At 28.3% G+C, this 23346-nt stretch overlaps 1 protein-coding gene across 4 annotated transcripts in view; it reads right to left on the bottom strand.

Moving 5' to 3' along the window:
* The window catches only part of LOC107437325 (nessun dorma), a 57236-nt gene that overhangs the window by 27556 nt on the left and 6334 nt on the right, over positions 1-23346 (bottom strand). For all 4 annotated transcript variants that reach the window (XM_043052616.2, XM_043052615.2, XM_071183729.1 and 1 more), the window contains exons 4-6: positions 21331-21417; positions 9718-9951; positions 4551-4668 (exon numbers count right to left, since the gene is read on the bottom strand). In XM_043052616.2, the coding sequence (XP_042908550.1) occupies positions 4551-4668; positions 9718-9951; positions 21331-21417 (439 nt within the window). The remainder of the gene's footprint in view (positions 1-4550; positions 4669-9717; positions 9952-21330; positions 21418-23346) is intronic.

Consider the following 23346-nt stretch of genomic DNA (forward strand, 5'->3'; position numbering starts at 1 on the left):
CATCATTCCCTCATTTTAAAAATTATCAAATTAATTAATCATACAGGATTTTACAAAAATGGCACCCACCATCTCAGATTATGATGAAAATTTGTACACTTATAGAATTTTTTGTGCTGATTTCAAAAATATCAATTATATTTAAATCGGTTAATGGGTTTAAAAGTTATAAGCATTTATATTTTTGCCAAAATGGCACATTTGCCTCCATTTTCATTCATACATCAAAGGCTATTAATGATTGTAACTTACCTTATATTTGTCATAGAGCAATAATTTTTTTTTATTATTTTGTTCAGAATAAAGGCATCTGACATTTAAACCCTTTTTTTTGCAAATAAGTATCTCACTTATTTAGTAAATGGGTCTGTTTTGCAGTTTTTTGATCAACAGAGTTGAGTAACTTCAGGAGATGATTTCTGGCAACTCGCCCCCTTCAATTTCAAAAATATTTTATTCAAAGATAGTTGAAAGTGCAAACTAAAATCTGATATAAAAATTTTGATGGGCGATTCACTCACTTTTTGAAAAAATTTTTTTTCTTATGAATCATTATGCAATAAAAGTACTGGTAGTTTGATGATTTATAGTCCTTAATTATAACTAGAGTATAATGAAATGATATAAAAAAATGTGATTGGTAGAAAAATATGTAAAAAAACATTTATTAAATTATTTCTTTCTTCTTTCCTTGAGCCCTCTCCCCCCCCCCTCAAAAAATAACAGAAAAAATTTGAGAATGAACAAAATTTCACCTTTTTACTAAATAAATTTATCCAGAATCATATAGCTTTGGTAAATGAGAGGGATCAGAATTTCAAAAAACATAAATAAAAGTTCCCTCTGAAAGAGTAGAGGGCAGTACCAAATAATAAAAAACAGCCATTAATTTTTTTTATTTTTAATTGAACTAACTTTGATCTTTATGGAAGGAGAAAATCAGAATTTTATGATGTTGAATAATATCAGAGAGAAAATCATTGTACACTTTAATTTAATTCAAACATTTTGTTTCATTCTAAAATGTAATTGAAGACCAAATTATAAATATTTATAGTTAATTTTATCCTTTTATTTGTCACAATGATTGTTATGGTAATGATATACTCCTAAAAATTTTCATTTGAAACACTCATAAAGTTAAACTATTTATTTTATTATATTGAAATGAAATGATTTTACATCACCAACTATCAAATAATTTGTATGCTCTTATTTCATCGCTAACACCTGTGGGCCTTTTTCATTCTGTAAGACTTTTATATTATAATTATATACATCCAATTTTCTTTTAAAAAACTTCTGAATAGAAAAAAAAATACTGAAAACTATTGACACATTCCATCCCCACTTTCCCAAAAAAGAAATCTGACTAATCAGACTGTATCATCTGCCAGAAAATTTCTGTTTGTTCCAATAAGAATTGAGTGTCATGTGAAATGTATTTTCTTTTCAATCAATAAAATTGTATTTCCATTCATTTAGAACAGAATAGAAATAAATAAGTTTTCAAAAGTTTTAAATATATCAATTTGATATTTAAAAAAAGAGTTTTATTATGAAAACCCCAAGTATTATGTAGTATTGGATTAACTTCGAAAGATTTTAAGTGCGGTTTAAACTCACAGAAGATTTTAGAACTTTCTTCTTAGAATATAGAACTTATTTCATTTAGGAGCAATTTAGATTTTAAGGAAAGTTCAACTATATGCTCAGGGTACGTGATTTTTTTAAAAAAAAAATCAAAAAAATCAAAAATAAATCAGATTTTTTTGATTTTTTTTCAAATACACTGTAGGAACTTTAATTTATGATTAAAAAAACTTTATAAATGTTTAATCAAAATTAAATTAATGTTAAAACTATATAATAACAATATTTTAAAAGCTCTAACTTACTAAAATAATTTTAAATAATTTTTCATTGTAATACATAGCTTTGAATGCACAGCAACCATTTTGAAACAAATGCATGATTGAAATTTAAAGACTAGATGAAATATTGAATTTAAAGAATGCTTCAGGGATATGTCTGGGTTTTTCTGAGAGGTACCTATTTTGTTTATATTGTTTGTTGTAGACATAATTTGTGAAAATTAAAAATTATATTACAAAATCAGCACAAATATGGTAAAAATATGAATTGTTTCTTACGAAACACAAAAATAAAATTTTAAGAAAGAAGTATTTTGTGAAATTATTCTACCATTTTTTTCCAAAGTTAAATTTGTGAAGGTACAGCTAAATAGTAGTAAATTTGGCTTGGACAGACTCCTGTACTTTAACTACTAAAAAAAAGTTTCAATTAGCAAACCATTTTTAATTTAAAATTGTGATTTCTTTTCTTTTTCTCTTGATTTTTAAAATGACAAAATAAATGTAACAGATTGTGTTTATAAATGTAGTCATTCATCAAAAAATAAATTAATATTTAATCTATATATTTTTATATTAAAATATTCATTTTCAATTCTATATTAAAATAGATAGCTAAAATGTTTTTTTTTAAAAAATCTATGTACTCATCTGAATTTTTTTTCCACAAAATTTCTTTATCGAAAATCAGATAATGGCAAAGATACTGTAAACATATTATGAGTAAAAAATACCGGTTAATAATCCTATTGCTTCAAATAAACTTTGAAAGAGTTTGAAAAGGAAGAATGACACTATATCAGGAAAAAAAATATCTGAATTCAGTAAGAGATATATATATCTATAAAAAAAATTGTGACTTATTTAATTCTCCTTCCAATAAGACCAAGAAAGTCTCCCTTCATGTCATAAGTGTAGATCAGGCTAAAACATACAGAGCTAAATTGCAAATTTCAGCAGTTCCTGGCCAGAAATTGTGTTTGCCTTGTTCATTCTCAATTTTGTTCCTTTCTTCTTTTCTTTTTTGAGGGGGCGGGGGGGGGGGNGGGGGGGGGGGGGGGGGGGTGAGGGCTCGAAGAAAGAAAAAAAAATTTAATGATTACTTTATTTTACATATTCTTCTACCATACACATTTTCTTTACATCATTTTATTATACTCTAGTTATAATAAAGGACTATAAATTATCAAACTACCAGTACTTTTAATGCATAATGATTCATAAGAAAAATATATATTTTTTTTCAAAAAGTGAGTGAACCGCCCATCAAAATTTTTATATCAGATTTTAGTTTGCACTTTCAACTATCTTNTGCACTTTCAACTATCTTTGCCTAAAATATTTTTGAAATTGAAGGGGGCGAGTTGCCAGAAATCAGCTCCTGAAGTTACTCAACTCCGTTGATCAAAAAACTGCAAAACAGACCCATTTACTAAATAAGTAAGATAATTATTTGAAAACAAATCTGTGTAAATGACAGATTATTTTATTATGAACAAAATTAAAAAAAATTATTGCTCTATGACAAATATAAGGTGAGTTACAATCATTAATAGCCTTTGATGTATGAATCAAAATGGCGGCAAATGTGCCATTTTGGCAAAAATATAAATGGTTATAACTTTTAAACCCATTAACCGATTTGAATATAATTGATATTTTTGAAATCAGCACAAAAAATTCTATAAGTGTACAAATTTTCATCAAAATCTGAGATGGTGGGTGCCATGGCTGGATGAATTGTGACATGGAATGACCCCATTACATATGTCTACTAATATAAAAAGTTTAAAATCTTTTCATTCACTTTACTTTTTTGGGCATTTTTGAACCAAAAATAACAGTTTTCAAAAGAATGACCCATATACATTAAAAAAATGCAAAATAAATTTCAAAGACTTTACGTGATCATGATAAAATAGCTTAGTTTCTGACATAGAACTCTTTTCTTTATTCTGACATAGAACTCTCTTACCTCTTTCTCTCGGTTCGATGTCAGAGGGTGGAAAATGAAGCCTGAAATTGAGAATATGTTGCAAAATGCAGCAGAGTTGCACATGAGAGTGCAAGAATCTTTCAGAACCCAACACAAGTATTTCATTAAACATGTAAAATGAATGGCGCTTTCATACGCTATGGACCAACGGTAAGTAGAAATGCCTTGTGTTTGAATTAATTGTGAAAACGTTGAATAGAGCAATGTGAAAAGCACACTTTTGCAGAATACATGGCGAAAATCGACGTGATAAAGAAAAAAATTTAATTTTTGAAAAGTAAAAATTAAGCACTTTTCACAAACACCCAATTAAAAGAAACACCTTTAAAGGCTTACAAAAAACAAAAATAAGCACCTTTAAAAATTGCTATGCACCATGTGGAGTAAGTCATAAAGTTTCAAATGCTGGTAATAAATTTTTAAAACATCAAAATAAAACATGAGAAGATAATTTAGGATAATTACAATAATTTGTTTGCATATTGATATTTAGAAATTTTTTATCAGTGATGGAAGCTTCATGACTTACTCTATATTTGTCTGAATTCAGCTTTTCTTCACTTTAAACTAGAATGAGAATTTGTGATGAAAAGTTTCCCTCGCGGTATGGCACACTTTTCAGGGATATTTCTCAAAAAGAGAGAGCCTTTTAAAAATATGAATTTTAGTCTCTGACTTACTTGAATCATATCAAGTGTAAATTGCTTAGCAACAATATAAGTAACTGGTTTTTGAACGCCGCTGTTGTATCTTCGTTTAATGAGTTTCCCTGGGGTGTATTTCTTTTTTACATAAGACCTGAAAAGAAAAAGTTTGGTAAAAAACTGAAAATAGAAATTCAAAAACGTTGCACGTGAAACAAATTTCGAATAATAGAAAAAATTTCCAAAATTTGAGCAAAAAGTGCATGTAAGAAGGCATACATGCGTAAAACATTATCAATATTTTAATAAAAAAATAATAAAAATGTCGAATTATAAACAACGTTGAATAAAAATCAAATAAAAGTATTTTTTTAATTTTGTGTGCATTCTGATCTTGATGTGAGATCTTTAAATTGTGTGAATACGAATTCCAATGTAAGATTCTTTAAGTCGCTTGAATAGATTGAAAGAAGGTTTGTAAATCGTGACAATAGGAATCCTGATGTGTAATTTTTAATCGCATGAATATTTGATTGAGATATGATTTTCAAATCCAGTAAATGAACTTTTGAATCGCGTTTACATAGGTATGAAAATGAATTTTAAAAAAACTAATTTTGGTTTGAGAAGTTTGAAAAAAGGGACATTTTTCTTAATGAAAAGCAGACTTAAAAAACAAAGAAGCAGAATTCTGCTAAAAATCTGAAAAACTTATCCTTAACAAAATAAATAAAACTCTTTTCAGATAAATAATTAACACATTAAAAAAAGAAACAGGCTCTGCTTATGTTGGTCAGCTTGAAAAAAAAAGTTTACTTACAACATTCTTTCATAATAGTGACATTAAACTCATTTCATAAATTAAGAGTCTATAAAATAATAATAATCATAAATTAATAATAATCTTGCTTGACAGGAAAAACATTTTTCTTGTTTTATGTAAGAATATTTAAGTAGTTTTTATTCCAGGAAACCTTTTTGCTAAAATCCATAACCTTTAGAAGCCTTCAGGAAATTGTGATTCAGTATTTTTGAATTACTATCCTCAAAATAGCAGTGTCTCCCTGCACAATTAAAAAAAAAAATTCTGTTAAGAAACTGCAGGATAAACATTGTCTCCAAAAGACTGAGAAGAATAAAAATTCTAAAAGACCAATATTGATTAAGTGCAGAAAATTTATACGAAGAGTATTGTTCATTTTCACATTACTTGAAAACAAACTGCGATAGTTGGTTCTTTAATACGTGTGAATACAGGGCATTATGTTTGGCTTTAAAATGTGAATATGAATCATGATATTTGATTCTCAAATCATATGAATGGTCAATTTTAAAAGCCTGATAACGAATTGCGATGTTCAAATCTAAGGAATATGATTCACATTTAGTGTGTTCTCCGTTTGAAAAGATCAAAAGGTTTCACACAAGCATTTTCATTCATTCTTAGCAAAGATAAAGGAAAGTGACTGGAAAATGATCAATTCCTTACTAGCAATACAGTTTAACAATATTTTTAGACATTAATGAACAGGGTTGCAACTCATTTCTACAAGAAGAAAAAAATTCCCTGTATATATTATACACAATATATTAAGAGGAACACAACAATTACCTACTGTGTTCTTGTGTGAGTTATATTGGACTAACTATATGTATTAGTTTTAATTGGTGGAAAAACAGTTGAGCATACTTAAATAATGCTATAGTAAATGAAATAGTTTAGCATAGCGGAAATATCGTGCTTAAATATTCTATAGATTAGGCTTTGAGTGGTCACCATTTTTTAAAAGACGAATTGAAGAAACAAAATTCCCTGTATTTTCTCAGTTCAGAAAAAAAATCAAAATTATCTGCATTTTCCCTGTTTGTAGGTGATTTTTAAATTCCCTGTATTTCCCAGATTTTAACCCGTGGAGTGGCAACTATGAAGTGGATTTTAAAAAGGGTGGTAAGAAGCATATTTTTTGGAATTTAAAGTAGAAATAGGTTTTGTCCTTTTAAAAATTAAGAAAGAGTGGAGTTTGGTTTTGAAAAAATCATTTCAAGACATAAATGCCGTGGTGATTGTGAGCCCAACTCAAAAACCCTGAAAATGTCTTGAGTAAAATCATTAATGACGCATTTCAAAAAATAATCTTTATCAATTTAAATCTTTATTATTTCCAAATCATGGTATTCAAAATAAATTATATGCAGCATAATTTAAATAAATAATCATGTATAACTTTACTTTTATCTCTAATCACATTTATTATTCTACCAGAAAAAATATTCGAAAATGAAAGAGATGCCAAGTATAAATTCTAGTTCTAATATTATTAAATAAAATATACAATAATTTTTATATACATAAATGTGATCAATGATTTCTTGAAACTTCTGGACATTGGATTTCCGAATTGAGGTCCACTTTGGCAGAATGGTTTACCCATAAAAGATTCACCGGGGAATGAAAAAATATCCGTAATGAGAGGTATCCATTTTGCAAGAGTATTCATCACATGGGATTTCACTGTACTACAAATCATACATTCAGGGGTGAGATTGGCCAAAAGGCAAAAAAGCTGAATTTCCACACGAGTAAATTTTATTTGCATGCAATCGTTTAATAATTAATTCCAGACAATTTAAGATAATAAATAACTGTAGCGTATCTACCACTACAAAAGTACAACTACAATTCACAAGTATATAAGACATGTTAACTCGACTCTATGTCGGGGTACCTTTTCATAGATGACGGTTGACATGGTCTGTAACTACTCTCCCCACATAACTATGTGATGACATAAAATTGTGTACTAATCTATTAATATATGAATGATTACATCGATACTTAGAGTAAAATTACCAATTGAAAAAATAAAGCTAGAAATTATATTTTTCTTCAGTTCACATAAAGGAGAAAATTAATACTTGAGAAACTGCCTAGTTTAGCAAATTAAAGCTACTGAGAACATTCCCTTTCTTTTAATACTGTTACATGATTTATAACAAATATATCAGTAACATGACTTTTTAAATTATTTAGAAAAGAAAAGAAACTTTTACAATTAGAATCACTATGCTCATATTATAATCTAATCTAGCTAGAGCTCTGTGAAACATGTCAATAACTGTGACGTAGAATCATTTATTAAACTCCTTAACATACGAAAATTGCTATTTTAGTTTGAAAAATTATATGATAATCAGCAACTGTNAGCTGTTTAGAAAATTATTTTTCATCTGATAAGAATTTTGCATTTTATAGCATAAATAACAGCAGCATTATTTTTTAAATTTTGGTGCTGAGTTTATCAACTCCTTTTCCAAAAAAATTTGAATCACTTTTATGCAGCTTGTGAATGAATGAGGGGAAACAGATAGGTGATTGATTTAGTCGTTAGCTTATCTTCAAACATATTTTGACAAATCCTATTTTTTCTTTCTTTACCTGCTTGTGTCACATTCTTATTTGCAAGCACAGAATGTAAGTTTTGAATATGCCTATATATACTAATAATTGTTGATAGAAAAACAGTCACATTTATAGTAACTAATTAAAGAAAAACTTACTTCTTACAAGAATCGCGATAATTTATTTTAAAAGCGCGTGAATACAAATAGCAATCTTAGATTTTAAAATTGAGTGAATATGAATCACGACAATGGATTTTTAGATCACGTGAATAGGAAATTCGATTCTAAAAATGAGAAAATACAAATTGCGTTAAAGAATTTTTAAATTGCGTAAATAAAAACCACAATTTATAATTTTTAGATCATGTAAATACTAATCACGATGCATAATTTTTAGATAGCGTGAATGAGAATCCCAATGTCCTATACTAAAATCCCGTATAAATATGAAAATCGATGTTTGATAATAAAATCACGTGAATAAGAATCGTAATGTTAGCAGATTCCCGGCTGGGGACGTCTAAAAGGCTTGTTTTAAGCAGCAACATCTTAATTATTAAAATACGAGTTATCTAGCGGTTGGGTAAAAATGCATAAAATCTTATATTTTGAGCGTAAAAGCGAAGAAAATAGCTAAAATAAGTAAAAATGCGGAAGGCAATGTAGTTTCAACTATCTCTTTATCTTTGAAAATCGGAAATAAATATAATTTTTTTTCAGCTGAATTTTCTGCAAAAGCGGAATATTTATTTTAAAAAAAAGTTAAACTTTTAAATAATTGGAGTTTTTGATAAAAAGGCTGAAATTCGAGAGACAAAAGTGAAAAAAGCGGAAATCTGCTAAAAAGCGGAAAAATCTCATCCCTGTACATTGAATTAATTTTAAATTAAATTACTTTTCAATCCTACTCTTAAAAAATATGAAACACAGATAACATGAAATTTTCTTTTTTTCTTTAAAAAATATATAAATAAATGTGAAAAACTTTTTTAACTTTCCGGCACTATATTAAATTTAATTTGTTTAAACATAAATTATTGTTATAATATTTATTTCTGAAAAATTTTATTGGTCATATTTAGTTTTTTTCACTTTGTGCAGTTTTTTTTTGTGGATTTTTTCCCCATTACTCCCAATCCTGTTTTAAATATTACAGTCCTTGGCCATATTATTAGATACACTGTAAGATTCTAAGTAAAATTATAATTATCTAGTGATACCACACAGATTTATTGTTTTTACTCGGATGATACCAGTTTGCATTTGTTTACGCTCCTGTATCAATGGGTTCAAAATTGTAATGCAATACGCTAAAAATAAATACAAATAGGAAGTAGATTAAAAATCTCCTTAATAAAAACCCATTATATGTATGTTTACATATAAAAGTATTGCCTATAAACTCGTGCAAAGCATGTCATTATTAAAAACTACAGTACATCTTTTAATTTGATCTAATTAGTATAATATTCTAATATAATGCTTGATATAATAAAGATTCTATAGTTATATAATATATCGTCTAATTTATCTTATCGTCTCATTTAACCCATTCATACACGAACGTAAACAAGTGCAAACTGGTTTCAGTCACATAAAAACAATAAAGCTGTATAGTATTACCTGATAAAGAAGATTTTACATAGAACCTTATAGTGCGTCGAATAAATTGGCCAATTACTGTAAATAGAAAAAGCTCTGATAAAATAGAAACACTTGCACTAATGTTTTAGAAAAAAGGATTCTGTAAACCTTAGCATACAATTTTGAGAATATTTACATTGAAAGGAGAAAGAATTACCTAATTACTGGATTCTCCAACATTTCCATTTTAGTTTGCAGTTCATTGAGTCTTTCTTTCAATTCAATTGTCCTCATAAAGTCTTCTTCATTGATTTCAGCTTCAGAATCACTCACATTCATTTCAGAATACATTAGGTTGATCTCTCTCTGCACTTTGGTTGCTTGCTTCAGAATCATTTTTATCTTGGATATCATGGGTTTGGGCAGAATGTTATTCTTCATGTCAAAGTAACTGTAAAAAATAGCAAACTTTTAGTTCACTTGTTATTACTCAAATAACTTTTAAAAAGGGTTATGTTATCATACCCTTAATACCACTCCTTTTTTTTTTTGACAGGGTATGTAGCCAAATCTTTCAACAAAAAATAAACACCTTAAAGTACTTTTTAAGCACTGTATAAATTAACAAACTGCAAAATAATTTTCAAAAACTTTACATGGTCATGATAAAATAAACCGATTTCTGACAAGGAACTCTTTTCTTGATTAAAATGAGTCATTATAAAATAAGCGAGAGATTTTTGGCGCAATATCAGAGGGTGGAAAATGAAGCTTGAAATTGAGAATATCTAGAAAAATGCAGCAGAGTTGCACATGAGAGTGCAATAATCTCACCGAACCCAGGTTAATAGAGGCACACGCGAACTCGTAAGTATTTCATCAAACATGTAAAATGATTGGCTACAGTAGCTCACACGCTACAGATCGACATTATGCAGAATGAATTGCGAAAAAAAAAGAATAGAACAATGTGAAAAGCACGCTTTTGCATAATATGTGGCAAAAATCAACACGGTAAAGAAAAAAAAGTCTCACTTTTGCTAAGGGAAAATCAAGCACTTTTTAAAAACATCCAGTAAAAAAACCCACCTTTAGGGGCTTTTAAATAACGAAAATCAAAAATAAACACCTTTAATCACTTTTTAAAATTGCTATGCACCATGTAACTGTTATTATCTGCAAAAGGGACGCCATGCACATAATACCCCCCTTTCTTTAACATCTTCAATTACAATTACGAGGGAAAAATCAAAATTCCCTGTAGTCCAGTTTTTCCCTATGGAGTGGCAACCTTGAACGAGCATCCATTAACTCAAATGAATCAGGGGTGATTGTTAGCCCAAGTCAAAATTCCGGAAAATTTCTTGAGTTAAAAAAATAAAGTTTAAATTGAAAAAAATTAAAACAAGATTTTTCTTCCTTTTTCTCAATATTTCTTAGTTTGCTTAAAATATTTTTAAAATTTTACACGTACCTGTACCACTTACACATACCTAGATGACCTGGAGAAGTAATTAAAATTTACAAATGTGTCTTTCTTTCTTGAGTTTATGGTTATAACAACTATTTACTGGAAAAAAAAATGAATATTAACCATGAATATAAGCTTATAAAGTATATCTCTGGCTCTCCCTTACAAACAAATAAAATAAACTGTGTTTTTAAGTTCCACCTTTGAAAATTTGATTTCCGGAAACTTCTGTGATCAATAATTTTTTTAAACGCCTGGACCTTTGATCTCCGGAAACTTCCGGAGCACAATCAGCCCTGTTGAATGGTTTTGTATATGCGTTATAAACAGTGAACGGTTATTTTATTTGCATACATCAATCTATGTAAACTATACATCAAATTGAACCAAGTAATTTTTAGAATAATTGAAAAAAATCTGAAAAACTCTCATCATTTTGAACAACAGTGCGTTCTCCAGTAAAGAAAAGGAAGAAAAAAATCACAATATCTATTTTTAGAAAACATTTGATCATAAGACTTTTACAGACTTCCAAAACTTGCTGATGAGCTTTTCATTTTAGGAGTATTTCAAAATGTCTAAGAAAATAGACATAGCTTGAAATGAGTGTTTTAAAACATGGACATAGCTCAAAATGGGTTTAGTTACGAAAATGAGAATAGCTCAAAACGAATAAACCATTTAAAGAAAGGATCAAATCTCAAATTGAGTGTTTAAGAATATGGACGCAGCTCAAAACCTATAACTAAAAAAAAAAAAAAAAAATGGACATAGCACTTTTCAAGTAGTAAATGGTGACTGGTGCGTGTTAAATCTGTAGAGTCACGAAGTCCTCCATGCTCCCATAATAAATCATACCTCTAGGGTACTGATCCAGGAGTTTTTTTTGTCTTCTAGATTGGTGCAAAATTAGAAGGCTACGGAGTTGCCCGAAATTGGGTCGGCTGTTCGACGACTGTTATAAAATAATAATAAAAAAATATAAAGAATGCATGTATTTACCACAGTAATACTTTTCTTAATGCAAAAGAAATACTTGTTTTAACTCTTTATTGAAAATAAGTATACAGGTCAACCAATTTGCTTCGTAAAAGGAAAATAAAATGTTTAGAGGAGGTCAGGTGAAACAATTTATAGATTAGGAGGGATCAGCGACTTGCTGTACCTCCCTGGTGAGGGGAGAAAGTTACAGCAAGTTACTGCCAGAAAGAAAAAACTTAATTTCTTCTATAAGAAACAAATTCTTACCTTAATAATAGAATAGGGGTGCACAACCTGTGGCCGACTGTTCATATGTGGCCTGTGGGAACTTCTGAATGCAATAAAATTCTTTTCATATGGTTTTTGTTTAAAAATCACAAATTTTGCTTAATTAAAATATTTAATTCAAATTTATATTACTGTATAAAATGCATATTTTTTTGCACATTTGTTCTGTAAGCTTCTTTTCGGTTAGGATTTATACCCCTCCTCCCAATATTATATATATTTATTTAATAAATTAACTATTGCCAAAAATGGAAAGAGTTTTTTTTTCAAAAAAAGCCTCAGATTTTTCTTTTAGTTTTAAATAAATTCAACTAATTAAAAGTATTTAATTTTCCGCAAGAATGTTATTTAGTTTACTAATATACTACTAGTTAAAAATATTTACTAGTTAAACTACTACTACTAGTTCAAAATATCCGCAGTGGACTGATCGTTAAGACATGGTTCCCAGCAGATCACCGAAGTCAAGCATCACTGGCTACGGTCAGTGTGAGGGTGGGTGACCACTTGGATCAGTCTGCGTAGGGACCGAGGTTGTGCGGTATTGGTCCTCGTTAAACTGCGCTACCGGCTATCGCTTGGACGGCCATTTTCCCACTAATGTTTGTGATATATTTTAAATTTTTGCTGGAATACATCTGAAATTTTAATGGGTGTCATTAAAATTTAAGATCCATAACATTGTTAAACAGAAAACTTCAGCCCTCCCATTCCAAGCTATTCATAAAGACCTAATGCAGCAAAATGATCCACAATACAGCAACATAATGCACACGGTGGAATTGATGTTTTCTCTGTCTGGGATTACTGCAGTGGTTGAAAGGAGCTTTTCAGGAATGAACTTACAAAAAAAGCACATTACGTACGATCTTAAATAAGAAGCGTTAAAAGCAATTATGAATATCTACCTAAATGGAAAACCCCTTTAAATTTCTGTGCAGAAACCTATGTTAATCAAATTGGCTTGATTATGGAACTGGCAAACATATTTGATTCATTTAAAAAACGCAGTATCCTCGGATAAATTGATATTCCAGATAACTTGACCTTTGTCATTTAAATTATTTCATAAAAGAAATAAAAGGTTATTATAAGTAACCTAATATTTCTTTTATTACTGTATAATGTAATCCTAGTAACTACTAATTCATTGTGCAATTTATATAAATGTTTGCAATAAATAATAGAAAATTATATTTTCATTTATTTAGAAGCTACAGGTTAGTTTCAAAGGAGGACGGGTACACTGTTGGACAAGCCGTCCTCGGGGACGGGTAAAATTTTTGAGTTTTTTCGAGCCCTGTAAATTATCATATCTGCCGCCAACATGACTAAATATGCGGACTGCCCTTCGTTAATCTACCTGCTGTACAAGTAACCTTTCACTCAAAAAGGTTGTACACCCCTATAATAGAAATTATAAAAAAGTTGCACCTACTTAGAATAAATTATTACTATTGATAACAGAATGTCTCCTAAAGAAAAGAAAAAAAAGAAAAAAAAAGAACGACTGTTTGGCAGACATGCCTATGGGCTGAGAAGATTTATTAAATTTAGGTTTTTATCTAGAAAAACTAAGTTCTTAATTTATAAAACTCTTGCCAGGCCGGTCTTTACATATGCTTCTGAATCTTGGATAGTGACAAAATTGGAGGAAAATTGTATCACAATATTCCAGAGACAGATTTCACGGAGTATACTTGGTGGTGTAAATGAGGACAAAAACTGGAGAAGGAGATTTAACTTCGAACTGTACAAAATTTATAAAAACCTGATATTATTAAATGCATAAAAATAAATGTAAAGAATTGGGATGACCCACGTAATTCGAATGAGTGATAACAATACAATAAAAAAGATACTGCTTTTTAGAGCCACAGGAACAAGAAAACAGGGAGGGCCACGGCTGAGATGGTCTGATTTGGCGGAGTCTGATTTTCTTGCAATTTATAAAAAGAATTGGAAATCAATGATAAATCAGAAGTCCTTATGGAGAAATCATCAGAGGAAGGTATTGGCCCACATTGGGCTGTCTGGCCAACTTTGATAATGATAAAAAAAGTGGAAAAATATGAGACATCAGAAAAAAAGCAAAAAGCTTCACGAGAGAAGCAACTAACCACTCAACTTTCTAACCAGTTGATTAATCAATACAAAAACCTCAATTTGTTGTATTTGATTGATGATGGCAGATCTTAAGTTTAAAAGCTGCTGGGACTTCCCCAAATTTTCCTTCTTACTCTGATTGTAATGTCTACCTACAGTTGGATAAGGTAATTTAACTTTTACTTAAGTAGAGTTTGCGCTTTGTAAGGTGATATCATCAGCAAAGTCAATATTTTTAAAATTTAAAGCTTTATTTGACTAGTTTTTAGCGTTCCACTTTTCTGATACATATGATAGAAATTTTTCAGTACTGCTAAAAATATTTTTTAAAGTGCATTAATTATCACTACTTTTTAAAAAAATCACAGGATAAAAATCTGATTTTATTAGCAAATTTTAATAATTTGATTTAAATTATTTACACACGATTATTTAATGCTCTATTTTTTTTTCTAACAAAAACATTTGCTTCATTTATTGATCAGGGTTGCCACGCAAATCAGGTTAGAAATTTCCCTGATTTTTCCAGCAAAAATCTTAAAATTTCCAGGTTGGCGTGTTTTTCCCCCCTGCTAAAGTGTAGTATAGGTACAAGAAAAGTGTCGATATTAGTGTATTAGTCAATATAATAGTGATGTATTTCATTTGAAGTGCTATTTTTTTTTTAATAAATCATCTTGAATAGATGTGGAGGAAATAATATGCTTAGCTTGCAGAAAATAACGCTTTTAATGAATAAAAAAAATCATTAAATAGTTTTTGCACTAAATGTATCAAATAGCAATGACCCAAAACAAACTTGGATAAGTACTGTTTAATATATTTGTATTAAGCAAAAGAAAATAATTCCAGGTGTTTATAAACCAATAATTTTTTATACTTCTTTCTTTCTCAATAGAGCCATTTTATACAAACAGTGCTCTTTATAAAATTTATTGAAATAATTTTCATTTGTAAAGGAAAATTTGTCAATTTCTTGTTGCATATTCTACAGAAAAAAAAGAAAAAAAACTAGATAAAATTCTTCCAATTTTTTTTATTTTTTTTTTCATCCTTTCTTAATGGAAATTAGAACATACAAAGAATTTCATTCTAACATGGTTTCCTAATTTAGATGAGTTAATTGGTTTTGTTTTTACATCTGGGCAATTCTATGGTATCGGAGCAAAATGAACATTAATTTCTTAGAAAAACTATCTTATAAAACAAAAGTTTATAACCATCAAATTTTTTACATTTAACATTTAGTATATCATAACCCTATCGAAAAACAATTTGTTTTATAAAAACTGATTATTATAAGTTCAAATTAAATGGATTAAATTGTTGCTGTCAGATGTGAATCGCACAAAAGCAAAAACTGATTCCTAATTTTATCTGTGAATTTGCTTGTAATTTAAATGTAAACTTGAGTGAATTTTGAAGCTGACATTTGAATAAAAAATTCTATGCTGTTGTTTGTGAAACATAATTAATTTGAAATTTCTTACATCAGTGTCAGATGTTCTCAAATTTGATAGAAATTTAAGTTAATGAAATACTTTAATCTTAATGCTATGAATATTATTTTTTAATTAAATAGCTTCTTTAAATTGTCTTCCTGTTGGAATGGTCAGATTAATATGTTTTTATAGCATTTTCCACATTATAAAAGTTGTTTGAAAAATCACTCATTTTAACTACGCAACATATATTAACAATGTAATATATTATCATCAATGTAATATATTAACAATAAAAATAAACTTAAGCAAAATTATAATCTCATATTTAAGCAAAATTTTCTTAGATTTAATCATTTAAAAAAATCATGGAATAAACAACTTAAAAAAAATATGTGAAAATATGTTGAAAAAATTCACTATTTTTATATACAATTAAGAAAAAACAAAAACATTCTATTGAAAAAAAAAAATAATCACTATACATTAAAAGGAAAAAAAAAAAAAAAAACATTTTTTTTGGCAGTATTATTAGCCTATAACAAATTGTTTTGGGAAAAATTAATTTTTCTAGGCACAGGAAAAATGATAATAGCTTTATTATAGCTTTGATAATAGCCTGCATAAAATTAAATAATCTTTTTGTAGCAGACAATATTTACGGATATGCCTGTCACTACTATTTAGTATATTCTTTGCTGTATTATTAGCCTATAACAAATTGTTTTGGGAAAAATTGATTTTTCTAGGCACAGGAAAAATGATAATAGCTTTATTTATTGCTTGCATAAAATTAAATAATCTTTTTGTGGCAGATATTATTTACTGATATGCCTTATACTTCAATTTAGTGGCATAGCTAGCAGTGAACAAGAAAGAGCATGTGCTCAGTTGTAGCCAATGGCCAAATTCAAAATCAGATGGGCCAAATTTTTGGAAAATTTTTTATATGAATTCTAGAATAAATTTCTATCTCTTTTTAATACCCCTAGTTTCATTGACCAATTACAGGCCCAATAAATAACTAATAATTTTTATCCCATTTACAGGGTTGCCACAGTAAAAAATGAACAAAAATAGTTGCTTTTAGTAGTCTCAAGCATGAAAATAGTAGCCTAAAACTATGAAAATAGTTGCCTGAACATGAACAAAAATTTATCAAAAATAGTAGCCAAATAACTAAAATTATAGCTTAATTGTCAAATACTATTATTAGGACTGGGTGATGTCAGAAATTTTAAATCGTGATTAATCGTCAGTTAGACATCCCGATATAGTGATGTATCGCAATTTTTAGCATTTGTTCAAAAATTACCTATGGAAAATCTTTAAATTAATCAAAAATAAATAAAAAGGAATAAATCTAGTACAAAAGAAAATATTAATTCTAAACATATTTTACTATGACATCAATATCATTGCTTAATTTTTTCAATTAAATTAATAAAGAAGTCAAAGTAAAAGCAAACCCAAATTTCATTTTTCTTAAATTGAAAGTGATTTAAGATTCATTGGTTTAAAAATAATAATACTGTAACAAATTATTTTACATACATGAAGTAAAAATTAAAAGAAAAAAAAAACGAAAGTGGAAAACAAACCCAAGAAATGTTCACTTTTTTTAACAACAAAAAATTTTTCTTTTATTTGTTGAAAAAAAAACATGCTTTTGAAACATCATTAGCCCCTTTTTTATTTACTTATTTAAAATAATAAAAAATAGTATTAACTAATGGTCAAATTGTGTACTTAATAAATGTAAAAATATTTTTACTCATTTATTATTATTTTCATTTTTGAAAATAAAATCAACTAAAGATTTATTTGTTTAAAAATGATACTGACTATCGAACAAATTATAAAACAAACAAGTATTGAAAGAATTTTAATAAAAATTTTTAAAAAAATACTCTAAGTACTAATGTTTAATTATTAAAAATGTCAAAACATTACTAAACTTTTTATTTAATTAAAAAAATTTTTTTTTAACTAATAGCCAAATTTTTTTATAACTTTGCTTTCATTTTCTCAAAAATAAAAGCAAATTAAATAAAGGTAAGCTTTGTTTAAATTTTTTTATAATTAAAAACGACTGAGCATTTATTGGTTGAAAAACAATCAAATTATTATCCTTAACTACATTTAATAAATTTAAAAAAACAAACTTTTTACAACAAAGTTAAATACAAAATACTCCTATGAAATTGTATCGCTTAAAATAATAAACAATTGAAAAAATCAATGATTTGATCTATTGAGTTCAGAACGAAAATTTAAGATAACAGCGTTGTGCAGCAATCGCAAAGTAACAGTATGTCTACTAAAAATAATTTACAAGAATCGTTAAACCCAGAGGGAAAAAAAAATGGTATGAAATAATGCAGAACGAAACGATCGCTGCAAAAGTCTCAGTGAAAATAATTTACAAGAAACCTGACAATTATTTCCGACGAAATAAAATGCACAACGATCGCAAAATGACTTAATGAATAGAATAATCTTCAAAAAACGCAAAATCCCAAAGATAAAAATGGACATAAAGAAACTATGCATTGCGTTCTATATTACAATGCTGATCCTCGCACGAAACCGGGAGTTCTGATTCAATTCGATCTTCGTCATTCAACATCACAAAACTAACATCTTAACAGCGAAACGCTATCTACATCCCTGCAGCTAGACGAAATCAAAATCGTCTTCGTTAGTGCGGTAACATCGTTAGCCTAGTCAAGGATCTTTGCATATTAAATCGCGATTGTAATCTAATTCCGGCGGCTTAAATCAGATTTCTGATGCATCGCCTAAAACGAAAGTCACTACATCGGCCTACTGATATATGCGTTAAATTGATATTTTGCGATACATCGATTTATCGCTCAGTTCTAACTATGCTCCAATTAAAAAAAAGTTTTGTACAAATATAAAAGGTATACATATTAGAAAATAGGTACCTAACTAAAAGTCTAATTACAATAAAACATGAATGTTAATAGAAGGAAAAAACAATTAAAAATAACAAAACTGTCCCTCAGAGAGAGCATATAACAAGTACTTTATTAAATCCAATGGAAATTTAAATTTATGGCTCTTTGGAAATAAATGATTGTATAAAAGTTTGCTTTCTTTTATTAATGTTCTGAAAAGTAACGTTCATTTTTGCGAAAATACTTCGCCAAGAGTAAAAAAAATGTCTTCTAATAGTCGCTTATTCCTGAAAATAGTTGCTTTTTTTTTAACCTTTTCAGGCAAAAAAAGTCGCCATAGTCGCCTAAGGCCGAAAATAGTAGCAAATAGTTGCATTTTAAGAGCCTGTGGCAACTCTGCATTTACCTAAAAATTGATTAGGATGTGAGCTATTGTTGTAGTTTGTCATGCAAATAAGTTTAATATTTTTTTTCTTTACTCAAAATAAATAAATAACTACAGAATGTTCTGAAATTATTTTTTCTCTAAATACATACATTTTTCAAGCTCTAAGCAAAATGATTGATTTAAAATATTCAAAATGAAATTAAATTGTTTCTAAAAAAAATTAAAACTGAGAGGCTTACCTAAAATAAATAAATTAAATAAAAAAAAAGCATATTAAAACTTCATTGATCAATTTTAAGTTATAATATACTATAGCTTAAAGTACAACATAGTTGAATAAAGTTTTTTGGGTTACTCAGGTGAAATACATTATTGTAAATTAACCTTAAGGAATATTTATATTGTTTCTCTTCATATTTTACTTCATTTTATAAAGAAAAGCCTGAGTGGTATGTAAAAATAATTATTAATTTAAAATAAAAATATTTATTATCAAAATCGCGCTTAAAACAGAAAAAAATAATTTGATTATATTAAATCCTAGTGCTACAGTACAATTAATTATGTATTTTGGTGTCGCACGTAAAACATCAAAAGTGTATCTTGAGAATTTTTTTTGTAAATCAAAATAAGAAATGTTTCTACATATTTGTGCAAGATAACCTGTTTTGTTATAGTTTACTTTATTTATTATTCCTTCCTTTTACTATTATTAGTGTGAATTCTTTTTTTGAAAAAAACTGTACTTTGTTAGAGATTCCCTTACCACGGTTGAAAATTTCAAATGATGTTGCCTTACATTTAACAGTCTATGACTTATTGAAAACTGATATTTATAAGTTAAAAATCACTATTTCTAAATCTTCAATATTTTACCTTGGAAATGATACCTAGTTTACTCAATATTAAGTTTAAAAGTTTGGTCATCTGGTTGCCCAACATGAAACCTGTCCCTGTACAGTGCAGAACAAAAAAAATTCCATTCCAAGTTTATATATCATTTAACATTTTTTCCATACATTCCCTGGTTTTTGCCAGCTTTTTAGGGAAAAAGGAGAAATAATTTCGGAAATATCAAAATAAAAGTTATCATGAAATCCAGAAAAATCAGCATCAATGCAACAATGAAGAAAAATAATTCCTTGGACAAAAGCTTTCAGATAAACAGTGAAAGATAAAAATCTCTAATTAAATTATAACCAATTATTTTTTGGAGAATTTTATAAATACTAAACATTTTGAATAATTTTGTTAAAATAAAAAAATACCCCCAAAGCATTGGCACAAACTTGAACAAGTAATGAATTCAGTCCACAAATTAAAAGAAGATTTATAAATAAAAAAAAACTCTACTTTTATAAACAGTAGCAAGTATCCTAATCTTTTCTTTCACATCTTTGTCCTTCTTAAACTGCATAGTTCCATAATCTCCAAAGAAGTTAAAGATTTCTCCATTCATTTCCCAACATAAAAGAGTTTGAAATGGCATTCTAGTTTAGCAGGGTAATAATGAAGCGTATTTTAATGCAAGAAAAGTATTGCTGAGTTGATGATATTTTAACTTTTTGTATGGTAAAATAATTTAAATTAAGAGAAAAATTCCAGCTTTTCTTTGAAATTCCCTGATTTTTCCACGTTTAAATCAAAATTTCCCTGACTTTTCCAGTGAAAAAAAAATTCAATGATAATTCCAGGGGGGTGGCCACCCTGTTTATACATGATCGACAATTTCAATACATCTATATTTTTCATTAATTAGAACAATTAGCAAGTGATCTCTAAATGTTGCCAACAGATCAAAATATTTTTTATCTTATAACCGTCGTTGAACAGCGGACTCAATTCTGGGGGTTTACGACCACCAATGTTCAACTCCGTATTCTTGTAATTTTGATCTCAAACCAGAAGACAAGGGAGTTCCTGGAACAGTACATCCTGAGGTATGGATTTGTTATGGGAACATGGAGGGCTTAGTGATTCAACACATTTAAAGTGCATCAGTCACTATTTACTACACCAGGAGTCTTTGGCCAGCGGAAATCGAGCCCAAGATCTTTTCGACATGGGCCCAGTGCGCTACAAACCAGGCTATCCCAGTTTGGTTAGTAGGACAACCAGGTCGGGAATATTGTGCAAAGTCATTTGAACTGATAAGATATTCGTTTTTACACAAGCAATGCAGATCATTAACTAAAATAAACTATAAAAACATGCCTTAAAAAAGACTTACAGCTGCAGTCGAGGTTTTAAAATGTCTTCCGTATATTTGACATCTTCCTCTCCATCCCAAGGTCGTTGCAAATACAATAAAAAGAATCTGCAAAATTAAAATGTATTTTAATTAAAAACATAAAACCTTATTCAATTCATTTAAGGAAAATTATTATTATTCCAAAATGGAGATTTTGTATGCAACAAACTGATTGTTTCAATAAACTGACACCAATAAAAAGGTTAATTTTTACAGGGATGTGAGAAAACCAGATTTTTTACAGAAAAGACTCAGCTTACTAAGTTTTTCAGGGTTTAATTGGTATTTTTCAAAGTGAATTGTTTTTATCTTACACTTTATTGCCTTAGAGTAAGTCTTGTCACATTAATAAATACCATTAATTAATTAATAATTAAGTTATGAGAATTTATTATCAACTGTCAAACTTGGTAAGAAAAATTGTTTGTCAATCTATAGCCTCTGTAATGCAACTACGGATTTAAAATTTTGCATGCTAAAAGAAGCATTTTTATTTGTGAACTTAATGCAATTTTTGTTTCTAAATTCCAGTTGTTTGAAAGTTACCGAGAGTTCACTATATCCGTTACGCAGGCAATTTCATTAATGGTTCCCAAACTCCTCCCTTTTATTACATTATATTCATATAAATGACTGAAAAATATTATGTAGTAGCAAAAAATGTGTTATTTTTCATCACTCTTCGTCTTGCGTACAAAAAAAAATTAGCTGATGAGCAATCCACAACATCAGATATGGAAACACTTCCCGACTCTCAGATAATTTTTCCTGAATTTCTGTTATTCCGCTTTTTAAACCTGTCTAACCTGCCATTTGAGCACATAAAAGTAGTTTCTATAGATGGTTTAAGAATTGGTATATGTATTTATTTTGAAGTAGAAATTTCAAAATTATTACAAAGAAAATGGGGGGGGAAATCAGTCGAAGACAGAAAAAAGTTCATTATATCCAACTTCCTCACTTTTTTGGTTCACTATATCCACTAAAAATAACATTATACGTGTATAGCAAGGCACGGGACCGAGAATTTCGTTCACTATATCCGGGAGTTCACTATAAGCCGTGTTCACTATAGTGGGGTTTGACTGTATTAATTTAAGTGCTTTTCCAGCCTTTTAGCTTTAAATATTGACTATTTATTCATTGTTATAGAAAATTAATTTTTACCTTGTGGGATATTAATTTTATAGTTTATACTTAAGTAATTGTCAACCAAAAGTAGAGAAAAAAAAGAACAGAGAGAAAATACATGTTGCCAGACATAAATCATAACATTTATATTGAAACTGGTAACAATAAAAAAAAAACTTAAGAAAAAACAATAAAACTTGCTCTCAATATGAATTGTTATGTGCCTCGTTAACAAGTAAAATGACATGTGTTTTTCCTTAATGAGTCACGTTTTTATAATCTGTTTCCCTTAGTTTAAATGTATTTTTCAACTATAGATGATTTTTTTTCTTCCAAATCATTGGTAATCGTCTATTTTATAATGATCAACATAACAAAATGTTCTTAGATAAAGCTACAATAGTTGTATATTTTAAAAACAAGATATTCTGTATTTTGTGAAAAATACAGAAATTTAAGGGGGAAAAAACAGGGTGCATTGCCAGATTTTTCAACAAAAAATAAGCACCTTTTTAGCACTCAAAAAATATTTTTACTCACTTTCAAAAGAAAATCATAAATAGGATCTGTGCAGCAATAAAAATGATTTTTTCAAGGGCTTAAAGTTATAAACATTAAAATTATTAAAATTGAAAAAATAATTTCAAAAACTTTACACAATCATGACAAAATAACTAGTTTCTGATAAATATTGCAGAGAAACTAGTGAAAATCAGGCATTTTTCGTAATTTAAAACGACAATCAATACCGCAAAGAATAAATCTCGTCTAAAAATATAGAAAATTAAGCACTTTTTATAAGCCCCAAATAAAAAAAGTGCCTTTAAGGGCTTTTAAAAGACATAAATAAAAAAATAAGCACCA

The sequence above is a fragment of the Parasteatoda tepidariorum genome, chromosome 7 (genome assembly GCF_043381705.1).
Source record: "Parasteatoda tepidariorum isolate YZ-2023 chromosome 7, CAS_Ptep_4.0, whole genome shotgun sequence".
In the NCBI taxonomy this organism is placed as follows: domain Eukaryota; kingdom Metazoa; phylum Arthropoda; class Arachnida; order Araneae; family Theridiidae; genus Parasteatoda; species Parasteatoda tepidariorum.